The 18,012-nt window shown below is 40.6% G+C and overlaps 3 protein-coding genes across 3 annotated transcripts; all 3 read right to left on the bottom strand.

The window, feature by feature from the left end:
• Positions 1-559: 559 nt before the first annotated feature.
• oscp1b (organic solute carrier partner 1b) lies at positions 560-6,865 on the bottom strand. Its single transcript, XM_030103448.1, has 10 exons — positions 6,656-6,865; positions 5,173-5,327; positions 4,401-4,568; positions 3,670-3,750; positions 3,449-3,552; positions 2,978-3,106; positions 2,459-2,528; positions 2,230-2,369; positions 2,077-2,140; positions 560-1,641 (listed from the first exon to the last, which is right to left on the bottom strand). Exons 1-10 carry the CDS (start codon positions 6,765-6,767, stop codon positions 1,522-1,524), a joined length of 1,143 nt encoding a protein of 380 aa, XP_029959308.1. The 5' UTR covers positions 6,768-6,865; the 3' UTR covers positions 560-1,521.
• Positions 6,866-10,473: 3,608 nt separating this feature from the next.
• On the bottom strand, positions 10,474-12,430 carry LOC115396821 (cornifelin homolog). The gene is made up of 4 exons (XM_030102865.1): positions 12,307-12,430; positions 11,604-11,756; positions 11,383-11,519; positions 10,474-11,141 (listed from the first exon to the last, which is right to left on the bottom strand). Exons 2-4 carry the CDS (start codon positions 11,713-11,715, stop codon positions 11,037-11,039), a joined length of 354 nt encoding a protein of 117 aa, XP_029958725.1. The 5' UTR covers positions 11,716-11,756; positions 12,307-12,430; the 3' UTR covers positions 10,474-11,036.
• A 762-nt stretch (positions 12,431-13,192) lies between these two features.
• Positions 13,193-17,349, bottom strand: mrps15 (mitochondrial ribosomal protein S15). The gene is made up of 8 exons (XM_030102708.1): positions 17,062-17,349; positions 15,181-15,249; positions 15,029-15,104; positions 14,859-14,907; positions 14,660-14,744; positions 14,462-14,520; positions 13,692-13,883; positions 13,193-13,453 (listed from the first exon to the last, which is right to left on the bottom strand). Exons 1-8 carry the CDS (start codon positions 17,183-17,185, stop codon positions 13,355-13,357), a joined length of 753 nt encoding a protein of 250 aa, XP_029958568.1. The 5' UTR covers positions 17,186-17,349; the 3' UTR covers positions 13,193-13,354.
• Between the last annotated feature and the right edge of the window lie 663 nt (positions 17,350-18,012).

Genomic DNA, 18,012 nt, shown 5'->3' with positions numbered 1-18,012 from the left:
ACAAGGTAGTTTAGTGTCTTTTTGAATATAATCATGATGCATGATGCACCCTCTGCTACCAGAAAATAAACTAAGCGGGACAACAAAACATATTGTTGCAGTTTGAGGCATTCAGTTTAAATGCAAGCTTCACGCCATGTAGTGTGAAGTCGACCAGCACCACCTACTGCTGGATGTTACAAACTACACCAGGGTGTTAAAAGGTTCATGCCATCAACAATGTGTTGCATCAGTATTATCGATCCTTCTACTCAATTCAGGATTTCAGAGAGCCTGGAGTCAATCCCACCTGCTGTGGGTGAAGGTGAGGTGCACTGGACAGTCAGTCCTTTAAAGGCCAAACAGAGACACCTACATTAAAATTTTAATTATTATTAACAAATCAATGAATTTTTGTGGACTGTGGAAGAAAAGCTACTAATACAGTCAGAACATGCAATCCTAAAGCCCAAAAGGCTCCAGTTGGACTAGAATCAGATATATTCTAGCTGTGAATTCAAGAGGTCTAACCATTACATCATCTTGCAGCCCTGCAGCACACTGAATTCAATAATGTGTGCACGGTTTTGCCATCTATTTATTAAAAATACAACATTGCACATTCAACACTTGCAGCAATATGTAATTTGCTATACAGACAACATTATACATTCAATAAATAAAAGAATGCAAGAATCATATTTACATATTGCATTGCTGTATATTGTAACATCGTCATGAAGGAGCACACTTCTAGGCCTTTTGAAACATTCAAAGACATCACAAAGTGGTGGAAAACAGTTTACAGGTTGCACCTCATATGCTTTTAAAGGTACAACAGCATGATGTCGGGTAAATTATTACCAAAATAAAGATCTGAGGGATTGGTAATCACAGTAGCAAGAGCACTTAGGTTTCCTCCAATTCGTCCACAATATCTTTGAATCACCGTTTCCTTGGAATACAAGAGAGGGTAGCAAAGTACCTTTTCATAAACACTGTATAAATATAAGGTATTTGTAATAAAATAAACAACCGTGACTATGATTGTATACAATTATGGGCCGTGTTTCTGGAAATAAACTACACTTGTAATACAACCGTAACTGACGTTTTAGGTTAGATGAGATTAAAGGAATGTGCTTTACACACAGCAGGCTTCTAAAAATGGAACTTGTAAACATGTTGTGCTAGCACATAACAGACATCGGTATAGGCCTACTGTATACTTTGTTGCACTGAAACTTCTGTCATTCTACAGCAAACATACGATTTCAGCATGTCACGTCGTAAAGTTTATCTCACCACAGATTCTTTGATGGGAAATGCAAATATGCAGGCAGTTAATTAGACAACCGGTGGAAACAAAGGCTCGCAGCTGCATTAAAAAAAAAAGACATCCTAAGTAGAAAGTCTTGAGGCTGCATGTGAGGTTGTTGCAGTGTATTTGCCAGTATAGACAGCGGACAGGTCTTCGGGAGTACATGCTGTTGATGAAGCACTGCGCTCCACCCTCGAGGTATGTCTTCCAGCCTGAGCGTGTCACAGGCTGTCCATCATGGCCAGAAGGTCGTCACCTTTGCTGCTGGTGCCGGGAGACTGATCCCCAGGCTCACTGAACTCGCCCATGATCTTAGCCAGCTCGGCATTGGCCTGCTTGTCCTGAAAGACAACATGATCCACCAATCAGAGTCCTCTAGTGGTCATCACGGGAACTTATAGCTCTTTCTGGTAAATCCAGTTAGACTAACAAAGCCCTCCATCCCTGATCATTGACAGAATGACTCTAAGCTTATTACTGAGATAAGTAACATTTGGCCTTTCGTCCAGCCGTGTGGTTAAAACAGCCCTGCAGTAAAGAGGCTAACGGGTTCGGTGAGTACAGACTGAAAAGAGATGATCATCTTGATATCTGAGATCAGGTGTGATCAGTAACATTAAAGTCTCCTGCAGTTAAGGCAGACTGCAACTGAGATTTTTAGACTCTTGTAATCTGCAGTGACATGAAATATGTCAGACTTTAACCTCAATAAATGTGAAATGACTGAACAATGACTTGGTCCATAAAAAGTCTGAAGATGAATAGTTATGCTTTACCTTTGTTGCTTGGATGTTGATGACACCATAGGAGAGCTCGTCAGGCCTTGATATTAGTGCCTCTCTATGTCAAAAAGGAATCAAAATGTCAGTTTGAGTCTTATGACATACAGTCATCAGTACGTTTTCACATTAGCACATGCTAGAACTCACTCCTCTTCCTCATCTGTAGCAAACAGATTAACCCTGAAGCCACTGTCTGCGTTTCCCGGCTTCTGAACTTCTAATCCCCCCATCAGCCTGGCCAGCAGGTTCAGTTCCTCTTTGGCCAGCGGGTTGGGGGCCGTGTTGACCTGTCGACATGCAATAGCTTGATCACTACAGTATATTCACACCAAGCCTATTGTTTAAATTGTTTGGTTTTTTTCCATTGGAGTGTAACCTTTGTGTGCTGAGCAGAACTTTTAGATGTGCCAGACATATGAGTCTCCACTGGGCGGCTCACACTGTACCTGGAGGAGAAAATAAAACACAGAGAATGAACATACTGATAATTCTATAAGCCAAGATGCTCTGCAAGTGCTAAATACAATATACAAGTCTATGCAACCTGCAATAATTACAATCACCAAATAAAATGCATTAGTCTTTTGCTATTATCCACTTGATTATATTTCAAAGAATAAAATGAGAGAGAATAACTGAACTAACAAATTGACTAAGTAAAAGGTAGAGTCTAATAATCTGAGTTATTAAAACTACTGTATCAGGAAGTCATGTAAAATGAAACCACATGTGCTTACATGCTTAAAGCATCTCAGAAGTCAGCAGAGGTAACCACACTTCTTAAAAGAGGATATTGCATTACTGTAAAGTCGACCCGGCTCGCTTTTGTTTTGGAGTTTACAAAATAACATCACATTGACTATTGTTCATAAATGAGAAGATTGCAGTGTTTTACATGTTTGTTCCTAGTTTGGTGACTCTGTCTCCACAGATGTCAAAACAGCCTTCTCGCAGCGCAGAAGTGTAATTCCCTCCATTGGTGAACTGCAGCCGGCTCATCTCGTCCCCACCACAGCTAAACATCCTGAAAATCAGGAGAAAAGCATGCACTCAGAATGTTTTGCATACGTAACATCTACATAGTCTCAAGTCACATGTTTGAACTCAGATGTTTAAATATTTCAGTGACCCAATAAAACACTTGAGAAGAACTGACCCAACAAAAAAAGACGTGACTAAAATTAGAAAGCAAATACTCATTCAACAAAACCTCCGTAATGCAATTAGCTGAAGAGAGGCCTACTTAACTTAAGATTAGTGACTATAGTGATCCTTAATGCTTGACTTTTTGTTTTGTCACTATGTCGTCTTATTTCCAAATGAGGAGAGTGTGAGTTGGATGGATAAGAGCTGCATGCTGCGGTACCGTATCAAGCCAGGGACTTGTGTTCCATAAGGCACTGGACCACTGGTGGGCAGTACAAAACGACCGTTTGAATTCTGCACTTTATCTTTAAGAAAAATGGAAACCTAGCAGAGAAAAACACAGAAAACCGACATAAACAATTGGGACTGCAAAGATTTATATTCTCCAATTTACTATCCTTTTTTTTAAAACACAAAAAAAAAACAAGTAAATTGACTTACTCTTATGTGCATGTCTTGAAAGAAGATAAGAAGAGTTTGTCTAATCAGCTGGAATTCACCACTGGATAAAGGTGTATACATCTAACAAGCAGAAGAAAATGGGTGTAAAGCAAGACATGGTACAACTTTCCTAGTCAAAAACTGAAACTGAAAACTGAACAAAGCACAAAGTTTTTATTCTGCAAATGGACTCACTGAATCACAACAAAAGCAAAAATTGTGATGGAATTTATTCATTTGGGATAAAGTTTTTGCAAATATGACATCTTCAATGACTTTTCTGTCAACAAAAGGAATCTATTGTAGAAGTGTATTAATCTCTGAGCCTGTTGCTTAAAATGCTTTAGTTACTTAAAATATGTTATCATGACCTTGTTTTAGTGTCTCATTCATTTGTGGAGTTTAACTTATGAGAATACAAGATACATTTAGGTTTTCTTTCCTTCCAGCTATGATGCTGCACTGAAGTTTCTAAAATTGAGCAAGATATAAGGCAACATCTAGTAATGAGAATAAAAAAAAACAAGGTAATACTAACATACTGAGAGTCAAAAGCAAATTAAAACAGTTGTTTTTATATTTAAATGCGGGCAATTTTTGGAAGAATATTAATAGACTTGCTTCTTTGATTCCAGATCAAGTGATTAAAAACAAACACACTAACATTTTGGTTGCAATATTCTTTACAGTTCTTGTTCCCAAGTGAAGCCACTGGGGTTTGCCTGCTGTACCTCTATGAGCTGTTGGTAAGTCTCATCAACCTGAGCGAGAATGCTGGGACTCTCTCTTGCAAAGTCTTTAATTGCGTCCATGTGGTTGAAGGACACGAGGAGGATGTCCTTAGGTCGGGGACAGAGAAGCACCTGATATTTGAAAGCCATGGTCATCAAGTCGTAGAGCTGTGAAAAAGAACACATGGTCAGGGCTGCTGCCATTCAGTCGATCAAAAACACAAGCATGCTGTATGTGCAGAATAAACAGTAGAGGGAGCCACATATAGCATATTTGAAAGTTTCAGGGTGTTATCAGGGCACTGAGGCCACAGAATTGAACAAACTCTTATGATGTGGATTTATCAGGGGAAATTGTGTATTTTGAACTGTAACTTGTTGACAGTTATTCAGCGGAGATCAAGAGTTTCACAAAACATAATCTAAGGCAGGGGTGTCATACTGAATCCCAAAAGAGCCAGCACCCTGCATGTTTTCACTCTGTCGCTGCTGCAGCACACATCAATCCCATGTTGATGGCATCCTGCACAGGTCTCTCTTACAAATGAGACCCTGGGTCTCAATGGGATAACCTGTATAAATAAAGGTTAAAAAAAAAAATCCTCAAGCTTGGAGAAAAGGCCAATCAGGAGGCTCGCATTGCAATCTGCTGTCTTACAACTGAGGACAGACCTAAATGCAGGGCCACCGACCCCCGAGGACTAGAGTTCCACACATGTGATCTCAGGATATGTAAATCATTAGTTTTTGTGGATTTTTTTTTTCCACTCACCTTGTCCATGCTGGCTTGATTGAGTCTCATTATAGATGCATGGGCCAACCTGTCGAACACGGTCCTCAGGGTCTTCTTGGAATAAAGCTCCTGTGGCTTGAAAAGCTCCTCCAGGAACTTTTTGTGGAACATAGTAGTGATGATGTCATTCATAACTAATCAGGCAAAGAGCACAACAGAAGAGTGCACAAATATTTCATTATGGTTAGTCAATGACGCTTGTGCAATAGTAATCTCAGAGACAAGCAGATAAGCTTTCTACTCTACAGGCTGGCCGAAATGAATCCATCCCGAGCTAACTCAATCCCAAAAAGTCCAAACTAGGCAGCAGCATTGCAAGCAAACAGCAAGTTATCATAATTGAAAGCAGGTCATTAAAAATAGTTTGATATGAAAATGCTACACTGGATCAAAGTTATAACTCACTTTATTAGATCACTAGTGAAATACACCCTCTTAAATTTGTAAGATTGCCATCAGCCCTACTTACCAATAAAGAAATCCAAAATTCAAGTCACAAAACATAAGGTAATGGGAAATAAAGATCCTAGTATTGACAGAGCAAGAGAGATAGAGTAATCCTAAACAAGTTGATCAAATGCACATGAACAGATGAAATCACACTGGTTCATAAAATGTCAAGTGCATGCTGTTTCACAGACAGAGGCTTCTGTTTAAGAGACTACTGTGTAGCTTGTAATCCTCTTTTGCTAAAAATCCAGGCTCATATGTGATTCTGGATTCTCTGACCTCCTGTACATGTACTACTTTTTAATAAAAATATACACAACAAGTTTCTTCTATTATATATTTACGTAAAACCTGTTTTTTTTTTCTTGTGCAGCACATGAGTTCCGGCTTGGCAAAAGCAGAGCAAAGAGCTACTAATGCACTGGTGCATGATTAAATCAAATCTTGTAATGATACCTCTCTTTCTGTCGTTCTCTATCCAGCCAGGTATTGTGGAGACTTCGTGAATTAAAAGCAGACAGATAAATAAAATGGTATTCGGAAAATGACATATCTGAATGACACCAAAAGACTAAAGTAGCCGCACAATAGACTAGGATGTAATTTACATATCAACAAGCTCATATAGCATTCACTAACATTTCGAGGGATTTAGGATTTAAAAAGATAAAGTTTCCTCTTTACGGATCCAGATAACTGGAGCAATGAAACATGGCCTAAGCACGTAATTACACTATCATGATCATGACAGTGTAAAGACAGTTATTTAATTATGACTATTATCCTTGTAGATTAGATGGATCATTTATTTAATATATGATTTTCTATGTTTAACGTGACATTCTCACAATCACCAAAACTCACCAGCGCAATAAATACTAAATAAGAAACAAATAAATAAAATGAACCAACTGAGGCTGCAGTATTTGGGGACACCTAACCTCTTATAGTTTGGTTTCTTTACAACGGGATTATGCTGGAGCATTTGATGGCCGGCTGCTAAGCTAGCTACCTTTCTTAGCTTTGTCGGCAGGTATATTCTGAGCCCGAAGCCTCTGGTCCAGGATGTACAGCATTTCCCCGCCGAGATTAATAAAAAGCAGGGGCAAAGTCCTTGAAGACATGATGTTATTCAGATGGGTTGGTTTATTCCTGGAAAGGTAGCAGGCTAGCGACTGTAGCCGGCTAGGTCGTTGCTGATGGGAATCTGTCTGTTTGATAAAGCCTCTTCTGGTTGCCAGGCCACGGAGATATCAGCCAATCACAGCATCGTATTTCTATGACATATAAAGGGGGCGGGGCCAAGATGTGACAATTTAAAGACACATGATCCAAAAATTCTGCCATTTCCAGCAGATTATAAAAAAGCACCCAAAATAATCCCCGATTTTGTATTTGTCTCAGTTCAAACTGTTACTAAAACCTTATCAGTCATAAAACAATTATATAAACAACAATAAATGTTTTAATTACAAAATACTAATGATTAGCTGAAAGACAAAATGACTGGAGTGTACATATATACAGTATACCAATATTAATAGACGTATACAACTGCTTTGATTTCAGCCATCAAATGCTAAACACTAAAATGTTTGTTTTCACATCATTGCGTGCTGTCTTTATTGTTATTGATCAAGGGTGTCAAACACATTTCAGTTCGGGGCCACAAACAGCTCTGTTTAATCTTGCATGATTTGGAACAGTAAAATTGTGATATAATAACCTTTTAATTTCAACTGTCATGTTTTTGTTGATGTAGCACCAAAAAAAAAACCAGTGGCAAAGAAATCAGGTGTGTCCGAATGGCTCCCACCCTGTCGCACTGACACCAATATGTGATGAAGTGTTAAATGGCTCGTCAAACCACAAATCCCAGCTGGCCTCCTCGCATCACTTGACTCTCTTCAGTTCCTTTACCATCCCAACAGAGAATACTTTTTTTCCACCTGGACTTGGACTGCCTAACTGAGAGACCCCAGTCTGTCTGGGATGGAAAGAATATTTAAAACAACATAACGTTGAGCACTGGAACTCCTCAAGGCTCTATGCTCAGTCCACTGTTGCTTACACTGCTAACATACAAGACGGGAATCAAGTTAATGCAAAACACCACGGCGGTGAGACTCATTTATAAGAGCCATGAATCAATGTGCAGGGATGAAGTTAAACACCTAAAGGAACTGGTGTAGGCAGAACATCCTGAGAGATGAAAGAGATGATCATCTTCCTCCAGGGGACATGATCTGAACATGCTCCCCTCAGCATGAGAGGCTGCATGGTGGAGAGAGTGGAAAATATCAAGTTCCCCAGAGTGCAGATCTCGCAGGACCTGAGCTGGAGTGAAGAAACTTCAGCGATCACCATGGTCCCGGCAGTGTGACTGCATTTCCTGGTGAGGCTGCAACAAGCCATTTTCCCCACCAGCATCCTCAGGATTTTCGACAGAGGTATGGTCAAGAGTGTTCAGACATACTGCATCTCTACTTGTCACTCCAGCTGTAGAATGTCAGAAAAGGCCTGCAGAGGACAGTCAGGGGGCTGAGAAGGTCATCAGAGGTTTCATCCTCTCTGTGTAAGGACTCTTCCAGTGCCGCTGCAGGAGCAGGTTATATGGTCTCCTCACATCCTCTCCATAAACTCTTTGAACTGCTGCCATCAGGCAAATGTGTCCAGAACACTGCAGGCATAACCAGTGAACTGGTCAACAGCTTCATTCCACAAACTGTCAAAACGTTGAACTGCGGATCTGGTTACCCATGCACTTCTGCATCTTCATCTAATTTTAATACATCAGTATTTAAACTGTTTAACTTCAGCATTTTAATAATGTATTATTCCAAAAGGTCACTTTAACTGTTGTGCACTTTTCATCACAGGAAGCAGCTGTGGACACCAATAACATTAGAATTCACTGCCAATTTTGAAAACAAATTTTATATTGTTGAAAACAAAGCTTACGTTGGTTGGGTGTGTGATTACATATGTGTTCATGTTAATTGCTTTTGATTGGATCTTGGAGAAAGCCCTCTCATTTTTCCTCCACGACTGTTGTACACAGCAAAATGACAAAGCTTGATTTGAATTCCTGAAAATGGCAATCAACATAAAGTCAATCTTGAAGGTATTTTTTTAGAAAAACACACCCACTAAAAATCTGTAAGTGTTGCGTTGTGCATTATGCCGTTTTAACAAATGGAACTGATACCCTAGCTTTGAGACTAATGTTAGTTTGCTTGCAAAGGGGGATCTCGCTTTTATGGCAGCATCACTGAAATTTAAGTCCAAGTGTCAGTGTTGTGTGGTGTCCACTATTCTTAGGAAATTTGTCTGAAAAAAAAAAAGTTCACTTTGAAATTATTTGCATACTGGTTTGTAACGTATAAGCCGGTTTTGGCCCACAAGCCTCAAGTTTGACACCCCTGCTATAGCTCCTACAGTACAGGTATTCAACTTGTTTTTTGTTGTAAAAGAAAAAGAAAAAAAACGCATACACTGCAACCCTGTTGCACACTGATAATGTCATGGGTGCGAGGTGGAAGGACCCACGCGCAGGCAGCCAGGTTGAGTTCGAAAAGTCCTTTATTTCCGGAACACGAGGATCAGGGGAATGAGCAGGGTTGAGCAGGGCTGGTGCAGGCACAGGAAACAGGAACACGCGGACAGACCCACAAGGAGCCAACAAGACACACCAGGGGAGCCGGAAGTAGGACGGACACAGGTGAGGCACATTAGGGCGCTAACGAGGGAGGCGCACATGAGGAGCAGAGAGACACAGGCGAGGCAGGGCAAGAACCAAGGACAAAACGGGCCCCGAGCGCCCCCATATGGCCGCAGGGGCACAGGGCGTGAACGATATGTGCTGAATTCATCCATTAGTACGTTTACATGCAGCCAATAACCCTTTTCAAACCCTTTTCAAACTCGAAACTCAGTAGCGTGTGGCCATGTAAACCGCCGCCAAAACCCGGAAAAGCTCATTTTCGAGATTTGTAAAACCTGATAAAGACCGCTGGGTTACTCCTTTTCAAACTCGAAAGTGCCGCCGTGTAAACAGATAACGAGTTAAAGGTGCTGTAGGCAGGATTCAGCATCTCCACGATCTTGCTTAGGTTTACCTAAGCAAGATAGCGATTTGACCCATCTAATATGGCGATTTGAAACCCAGCACAGCCAATCCTGTCCTGTTTTCTCTGACATCACGCCCTTACGCAAGTTAAGCCCCTCCCACAAGAACGTGCGACGAACGCCCCTCGACCAATCACGGTTAGAGCCTCAGGGCTCTTCTGATTGGTCAAAGATACCTGGAGCTGTCGAGATTCCTTTTCAGCTCAGAACAGAGACAGATGGAAACGCTGCGCCCTCGCGGTAGTGCAGTTATGCTACACTCCTAAAGGTTTATCAATGGATACTCTAACATTTAATCCAAAGAAAACACAGAAAAATTAGCAATGACTAGCAAAATCCTGCCTACAGCACCTTTAAGGGATATTGTTTTTGGTTCTGCGCATGCTCCCATCCGCAATGAATCATGGTCTTTTGAGTCCAGCAACGAGTAGGCGCGAAACTCACCACACTTTTGTCCGTGTGAGGCTTCCGTGACGCACGATAGAAACTGTTATTCTGAGCGCGCATGTTGCACATGCTTCCTTCTGAAAGTTGGCGATTTGTACGGCCTGCAGAAAAATCATGAACAACAGAACAACCGTTCTGTCTGTGTTCCGTCCACAGAACGGAGTCACCGCAGCAGTCTGCCTCTGCAGACCAGTGGAGGAGGTTGCCAGATCTGTCTATCTAGACCGTAAAAACATCTGAAACTCGTAGAAAGCACCGATTGAATGCGCTGACTTGTAAACGGGGTAACTCTGTCTGTTAAAGCATGTAAACGGGGTTTTCCTAATGTTTCAGAAACCCAGATATTGACCTGAACCCGAATTTTAGCTGCATGTAAACGTAATGCATGTCTTATGGCTTTGCCACTTCCATAACAGCATTGAACCACATGTTGAGCTCTTACTATTCATGGCCTCTAAATATTTGAAATTATAAGGTTGAGAAAAAGGGAATATCAAACAGTGTAACAGTTTGCAATATATATGTACAGTATATTCAATGACATCAACTGAAATATTTTTGAATGATTTCAGAATCGTTTTGTTTTGATTGGTTACACAATAAATGCTGCGTTTTAGGAAGCAGCATTTTTTTTTCCACAGAAACGTAGACACAATCCATACAATCAACATTCAAGCTTCTAACTCTTTCATTTTTGTTTGCAAATACTGCTACTAAACCAACTTCAAAATCAAAATGTGGATGAGGAGCGGGCAGGGATGGAGGCTCGCTCAAAGCAATAGGCCTTCGAAATAGGAGGACTTCATCGGGATCTCTCGTTACAGCGTTATCTCTCCACTCCTGATGCGGATTTCTCGAGCCATCCTGCACAGCTCACAAAGTCCACAGAAGCAGGACATCAGGGCATCATTACATACTGTTCCCTGTGATTAAAAGAAAAGGAACAACAAAATTACATGTGGACATGTTAACCGTTTATGAGGAAATGTGCTGCAACTATGGTTCCTCAAAAGCTATGAACATCCAACATTTCACAAGTTTTGTGAAATCTCTACCTTTCATCTTCCCCAGAAAGAGACCCCAATAATCATACAGGCCATGAAAAAACTATAAAGTCTTCAGTATGCAATCAGTCAACTGAGTCCATTTGTGAGAAGAACATACCTCAATGCCGTAGGTCAGTCTCATGTGAGTTCGCATGGCTGTCAAGCCTCCTGGCAAACAGCCCAAACAGCAGTTCTCCCCATACTTGTTTGCTGTATAGCAGCTCAGTGCCAGTGGGCAAATGCAGCCGATGGCACCTGAAACACAAGTGTTTGTTGAGATTGGGGGTAAAAAAACATCTCTTATACTGTGCATGTACATGTGATGAAAACTGTACTCACAGACGAGTAAGTCACTGCAACACGAGCACAAGCCTGTGCTCCACTCCCCTGTCTGGACATTAGTCCCATAGCCGCCGGCACCAGGTTGATGTGTGACCACTGGGTTCGACATCTGGATGTCTGGAACTTTTTTTGTTTCCTAAACAATTTCAGCTGAAAACACATTCAACAGTTTCAATCTGTACACAAAATGATTGATTTGTGTATGACAATTATTTCCACATTAGATTATTTCAGTACATTAATACTGCACCATGTATGTGCAGAGTAGACAGAGAAGAGGGTGTGAATTGGAAAATGGTCTAGAATGGAATATATTCACCACTGCTCAATCAGCAGTCATGAAAGCGCCCACATGTGTCACGAACGAATTGCAGCCTGATCAACTACTGTGCATTTCAACCTCATCAAAATAGCGATTTGGTATTTGCTTCAGGCAGGAAAGATGTGATGTCGACAAAGACTGACGAATGACGGCTGAATAAATATAGAACGTAATGGAGCTGTGCGTGTAAGCCTCAACCAAAACCAAAAAATGAAAATAGTATGACAGCACTTGTAACATAAATATCATATTGTCAGAACTGTAAGCACACAAAATATGAAAAACTTGCAAACATTAAAAAAAAAAGAAATTCAGTTTAACCAAACTAATCATTTATTCTTGTGTTCCTGTGAGAGAGGAAAAAAAGCTGTCACTTACCAGAAGAGTCTGTGCAACTGAACTCTACCTGACCAATCTGACGAGCTGCGCACACCACACAGGAAGCTGTGAGGAATGTGAACGATGGTTTGCAAACAAACGGTTTTTCTGAGGGTGACAAAGTGTTGCAACACACAGACTGGGTCCATCAAAAAGAACAGCTGCTTTGCTTTGAGGCAAATAGTGTTGAAAATCAGCAACAGCTTCAGGTCGATGACAGATGCAAAAAAAAGTGATTTGTATGGCTTTGTATTTGTAAGTTACAGATTACAGCAATACGGCTTCAGGAAGTTGTGCATTTGCGTGAGCTGTTGAGACCGCATTTCATGACACCCACAGAAGCATAACTGCTCACATAACCTGAGCTGTTCACCGACAAGAATGTCGGAAGAAGGGCCAAAGCTCGCTTGATCTTGATTTTCAGTATGAGTACAGACTGTGAAAGCGGGGCCTCACGATCCTTCTGACTTTTTGGGTTTTAAGCAGGAGGTGTCAGAAAAGTTACCACAGGGATACCTTCGATGTCGGCTCTTTTTATCACTGAAGCAGAATTCACCAAGCCTTGGATTGTTCACCCATTTGAATGCCTTTTTTCTGAAAAAAATAGAGTGAGCCACTACAGACAAACTAAACTTTCAGACTCTGTCCTGACCTAACATGCATGTGTTTAAAGCAGCGAGGAAGAGTACTCCGAGGAATTCCATGCAAACACAGGGAAAACATGCAAACTCTGCACGGTGGAATCAAAGCCTGGAATAAAATCAGAGTATTGTTAAGATTAGGCCAGAGTGTGAATCACTACACTGTTGCGCAAGCTTTGGATCTGTCCTGTTGCCTTCTGAAGCAAGATCTGCATGATGGTGACACTCATGAACAACAACTTAGCTACATTTTGCACAGGACAGTTTATTTTCATTCAGTTCAAACATTTTCAGCAACTTCTGACAACCTGAAACTAAAACCACATAGTATACCTGTGAAAAGCATAAAAGTAAAGCTTTTTGTCAAGACAAGTACGTAGAATGAACAACAGAGCGTTTATTGTCTTTCATGGGGTCTCAGCTGCTCTCGACTTGGCCACTTGTGTTCCAGTGGAGGCCATTTTCAGCTTCTGCTCTGCTTTCTGCTTCTGCACGGCTTTGAAGACCTGAGAGGAGAGACACCCGTGACTAAGTGTTAGTGGTGGCACCAAACAACACCTTTAAAACTGTGAGATAAATTTCCACCTAGTCTGAGAAACAGACCCTCTGACCTACCCTACTACTGTGCAATGATCGTTTAAAAACTTCTCTAACTGGCATCATGCAGTGAAGTGCAAATAATAATAATTAAAAAAAAAGTGTACAGTTTAATCTATAAAATTAGTAGAATTCGTCCTTTGCTACCTTGATACAGAATTCCTTCTTGGCCAGCCAGCGTCGGGTGGCCCGTCTGTAGTACTCCGGGGGAAAGGTGTAGGTGATGCCTAGCTCCTCACACACTTTCTCGAAGGCATCAAATCGAACCAGCCGGAGATTTTTCAAAAGCTTTTTCCGTTTGTCGATGGCCATGAGCATCCGCCTCTTGTTCGCCTTGTCCTGCGAAGAGACAAAACAACACACACTTAAACTGACATATTGGATTCAAAAGGGGGAGAGAATGAAAACATACGGCGAAAAGACCAACTGTAAAAGTTAAAACCTTGAATAATTTACTGGCCTTCAGTATCAGAGTGTGTTTTCACCACTTCAGCAGTTTCGAAGTGTTTTATACTGTTAGTATTTGACTTTCACTGGGAGCAACTTGGACTTCAATGTCTTGCTCAAGGACACATTAACACACCGTCAGGGTGAAATACGGGATTAAACCACAGACCCTGGGATATCGACAGAGCCACAGCCGCCCACTCTCACAGCTTAAAAAAAAATTAAATTCTTCAGATGTGACGTGAGACGGAAACGTCAGAATGTGGCCACACTCTACGCATTTTTTCCATTAAGGTGGTGAATGACTAAACAGGATATCCTGAATGCATTTCAGATGCTTTACGCCACAGGAAATGAGATGATGTGAAGATATATATTCAAACGTCAGCTTTTTCATGACACTGACCTAAAAGCATAGTTTTGTCCTTTTAAATCCAGCATGTCCATCTAACAGAGCTCCCCTTGCTCACCTTGTGATGTTTTTGCAGATGCTCCTGAAGATTCCGAATTCTTGCAGTCAGAGCAGCCACTGAGATGAAGAGAGTTAAAAGGCCGATTTATTACTCATCGCAGAAAACGAATAAGCTGTGTCGTCTGTTTGTATGAACGACCACAATCTGTGCAAAAAAACAAACAAAAAAAAAAACAACCAAAGAGTGGCACCTCACCTTGAACCTCCACTGAGCTGCGATCGCTCTCATCCCTCTGAACTTTCGCAATCAGCTGTTCCTTTTTCAGCTGAAGCTTTTCAGTCTAGTGACAGGTACGGTGAGTAGAATGTGTGTTAAGACACTTTCTCATACAGACAGACATTTATAAAAGATTTTGACGGTTGAAAATGAAAATAAAAAAGGTAAGATGTCTTACATGACTCGCCAGCTCCAGTGAAAGCAGTCGCTTAACAACATCATCCGTTCTGCACAGCAGGAAAAGAAAAACAGATGGATATGCTGATGTGTAAACATTCCACGACTCATTGAGAAAATAAATGTGAATTTCATCTAGTTTAATGCAGAATATACATGATGTGGATTTACGTTTGAGCAAGAGGTACAGCTGCATAATCCAATTTCAGCAACGTTGGTGGAAGATCACTGAGCTGGCTTTCAGGGCCTGGAGGAAAATGTCTTGTAAAACTTTTATAAAATACTGAAATATAAGCAGGTATTGACAGTGATTCATAAAGTACCTGTCTTCTTCTTCTTTGCAACTCGAGCATAATGCCTGACTGGTGGTGGAATGGTGAAACTCCCTGCAACTGAAAAACAATGCATACTTTCATATTTACAAGAATGAATGACAATAACAAATAACTGTTTTACTGAGGAAATTCATTTCTAACTATACCCTCAAATTATAGTTTATCCAACTCATATCCAGCCGATTATGGAAGGCAACAGGGGGTGGGATAAACAAAAACACAGAAACTCAGAGTCATGTTCACACAGATGATCAATTTAGAATCACCAATAATTCTTAAATGCATATTTTTGGACTGTAGGTGGAAAGCCAAACACATAGAGAAAACTCATGCATACACAGAGACAACAAGCAAACTCAACACAGAAAGGTCTCGAAGCCCAACACTTCTTAATTCTGAAGAAAACTCTCTTGTCAGTCAATCAAGAACACCAATGTTTGTTCTCTTGATGGGAATTTTCTAAAGCACAGATGTAACTGATCAAAAGATTCAGTCTGTAGATTTGAAGAACGACCGTGAGATTATCTGTAAGATAGGTTGGTCTCAAACTCAGAAAAACAACACAGATATCACAGGGTGAGAGGATGGTGGTTTTCAGTATCAAGAAATCAGCATATGATCACTTCCTCGAGACAAAACTGATGCGTAGTTCCATCATAAGTGAAGTCAGTTGTCACAATTCGACGATTCACATGAAATCAACTCATACCTATGTTCAATGCTTCAAGTTATTTAATAACAACCTTAAAATTATTGAATAATTGAAGGCTGTGGGATTTTCTCTTGGTCACTAATTGCAAATTACTTCCTGCACAATACGTCTCAGGTTCTGGGGATAGAAAAGTGTGCTATGACTATGCATTGATAACTTTCGGACTTTGAAGTTTATATTTAAGCATTTGTTGTGGTGATGTTAAAAGAAATGACTAATGACTAAGTCGTTTCAAGGTAGAACTGGCACATACGTGACTGTCAACAAACAGGATGCTACAACAAGTAAATGTGTATTACATCAAACGTAGCCAAGGCAAGGCAAATTCATTCAAACGGCATCATTCAAGGCAATCCACAGCGCTTTTCAAGGAAATAAAGGAAGACATTGAAAATAAGGAAAACTCTCATTCAGTAGAAATCCTGAGCAAGCATTAGCGTTTTAAGGTCTGATTTAAAAGAAATGAGTGTGTCAACAGTTCTCAGGAAGTTTGTTCCACAGGTGAGCAAAGTAGGAAGTGAAAGCTGCTTCACTCTGGATTATCATGCAATGGTCACAATCTACTGATCGCACGTTTGATAACTTTAAATGAAATTTCCCCTAAACAGAATAAAGGTCCATTATTTGAGCTTGGAGAAGTGCAGAACATAAACACACTATTACAAGTTTCTCTGAATCATGTTGTAGGGTAAGAAATAGTTGAATTCTTGCTTTATCTTCCAGATGGTAGCAAGTTTGTTTCTTGATTATTTTATTGTCTTAATGTGGCAGTTGCAATTCAGGTCTGATAAATCTAGTATACTTTAAAGAGAAACTATTCAGTGCGCTGACATGATGCTCTTCACGTGACGGTGCTTCAAATCGAGCAGAAAAAAGAAGATTAAATAAAAAAAATCAAAGAAGACAATCTTGAAGCAACACGTTTCCGCATTAGCCAGATTCTTATCAAACCCCAGATCGCAGTCATCAGGGGGAAAAGTACTGACGATGTCAGGAGGAAGCTTTACACATCACAGCTGTATTATCCTAAAATTCAGCAACAGTGCCCACTGGTGTTCAGACAGATACCTGGTGTTAGCAGGACATTTCGCCCTGAGAAGAAGGTTAGATTGGCATTTTGTTCACAGAGCTTCACATCGTGTCCTCCTTACACTCACCGCGGCTCACCGACGGTCCAGTCAGCAGAGGTTTGACTGACACCGCCGAGCACGGAGCGGAGCTTTCCCGCAGCAGACAGCACGACGACCTCAGAACCGTCCTCAGGCCGACGGTGGCGAACATGGCGGCCAGGGTGAGACGACACAGGGGAGAAGAAAAGAGCTCAGAGGACTGAAAATGTAACAGATGGATCACATACGACCCCTACGGGAGGAACGCCATTTTGAGCAGACCAAACCAGTTGAGGAAGGAGAAACGGATTGCACAAGGCCGATTAAACGATCCCAGATCACATCGATGAGACAAGTGAAAATAGACAAAAGCACTTTTTGATAATGCGCTTTTGGGGGAATTCTGTCAAGGTATTTGTTTAGACAGAAACAACATCCCCCTTCATGTCTATGAATGTAGATTAATGTAGCATTTCCTATTTATAACTTATTTTGTCAAATGTCCATTTAATTAATTAATCATACATTCATTCTTATAATAAATAATTGAACATGTTCCTTAAAGTTCTATTGAGAGGGGATCCAAATTCTTTGACATATCTAAATATATTTTTTTTAAAGTAACACAATAGTTCCGTTGCTTAGTAATTTTGAAATATTTCTCAGTTTCTAACTCTGTGACTTTTTTGAAGAAGTAACTAGCAAACTTATTACTTTTTAGAAGTAACTTGCACATATTTTCAAATTTAAAAACATCTGAGGCTCTGCCTCACCTGCCTCCAATGACTGCACAATTATGGCGCCAATTGCTTTTACTGGACTGCAATGCACCATGGGAGTGTAGGGTGTTTTTGTTGTCGTTGTTGTTGTTGTTGTTGTTTGTATTAGCATCACATGAAAGTTTGTTTTCTTTTTGAATCGTAACCAGTGTTCTTCAGGCACTTAACCGACAACATCACCGATAACTCTGTTAACATTGAACTCAGCTGACTGTGAAAA

The sequence above is a fragment of the Salarias fasciatus genome, chromosome 11, assembly GCF_902148845.1.
Source record: "Salarias fasciatus chromosome 11, fSalaFa1.1, whole genome shotgun sequence".
NCBI classification, from domain to species: Eukaryota; Metazoa; Chordata; class Actinopteri; order Blenniiformes; family Blenniidae; genus Salarias; species Salarias fasciatus.
This window is presented reverse-complemented; position numbering and strand designations above follow the sequence as displayed.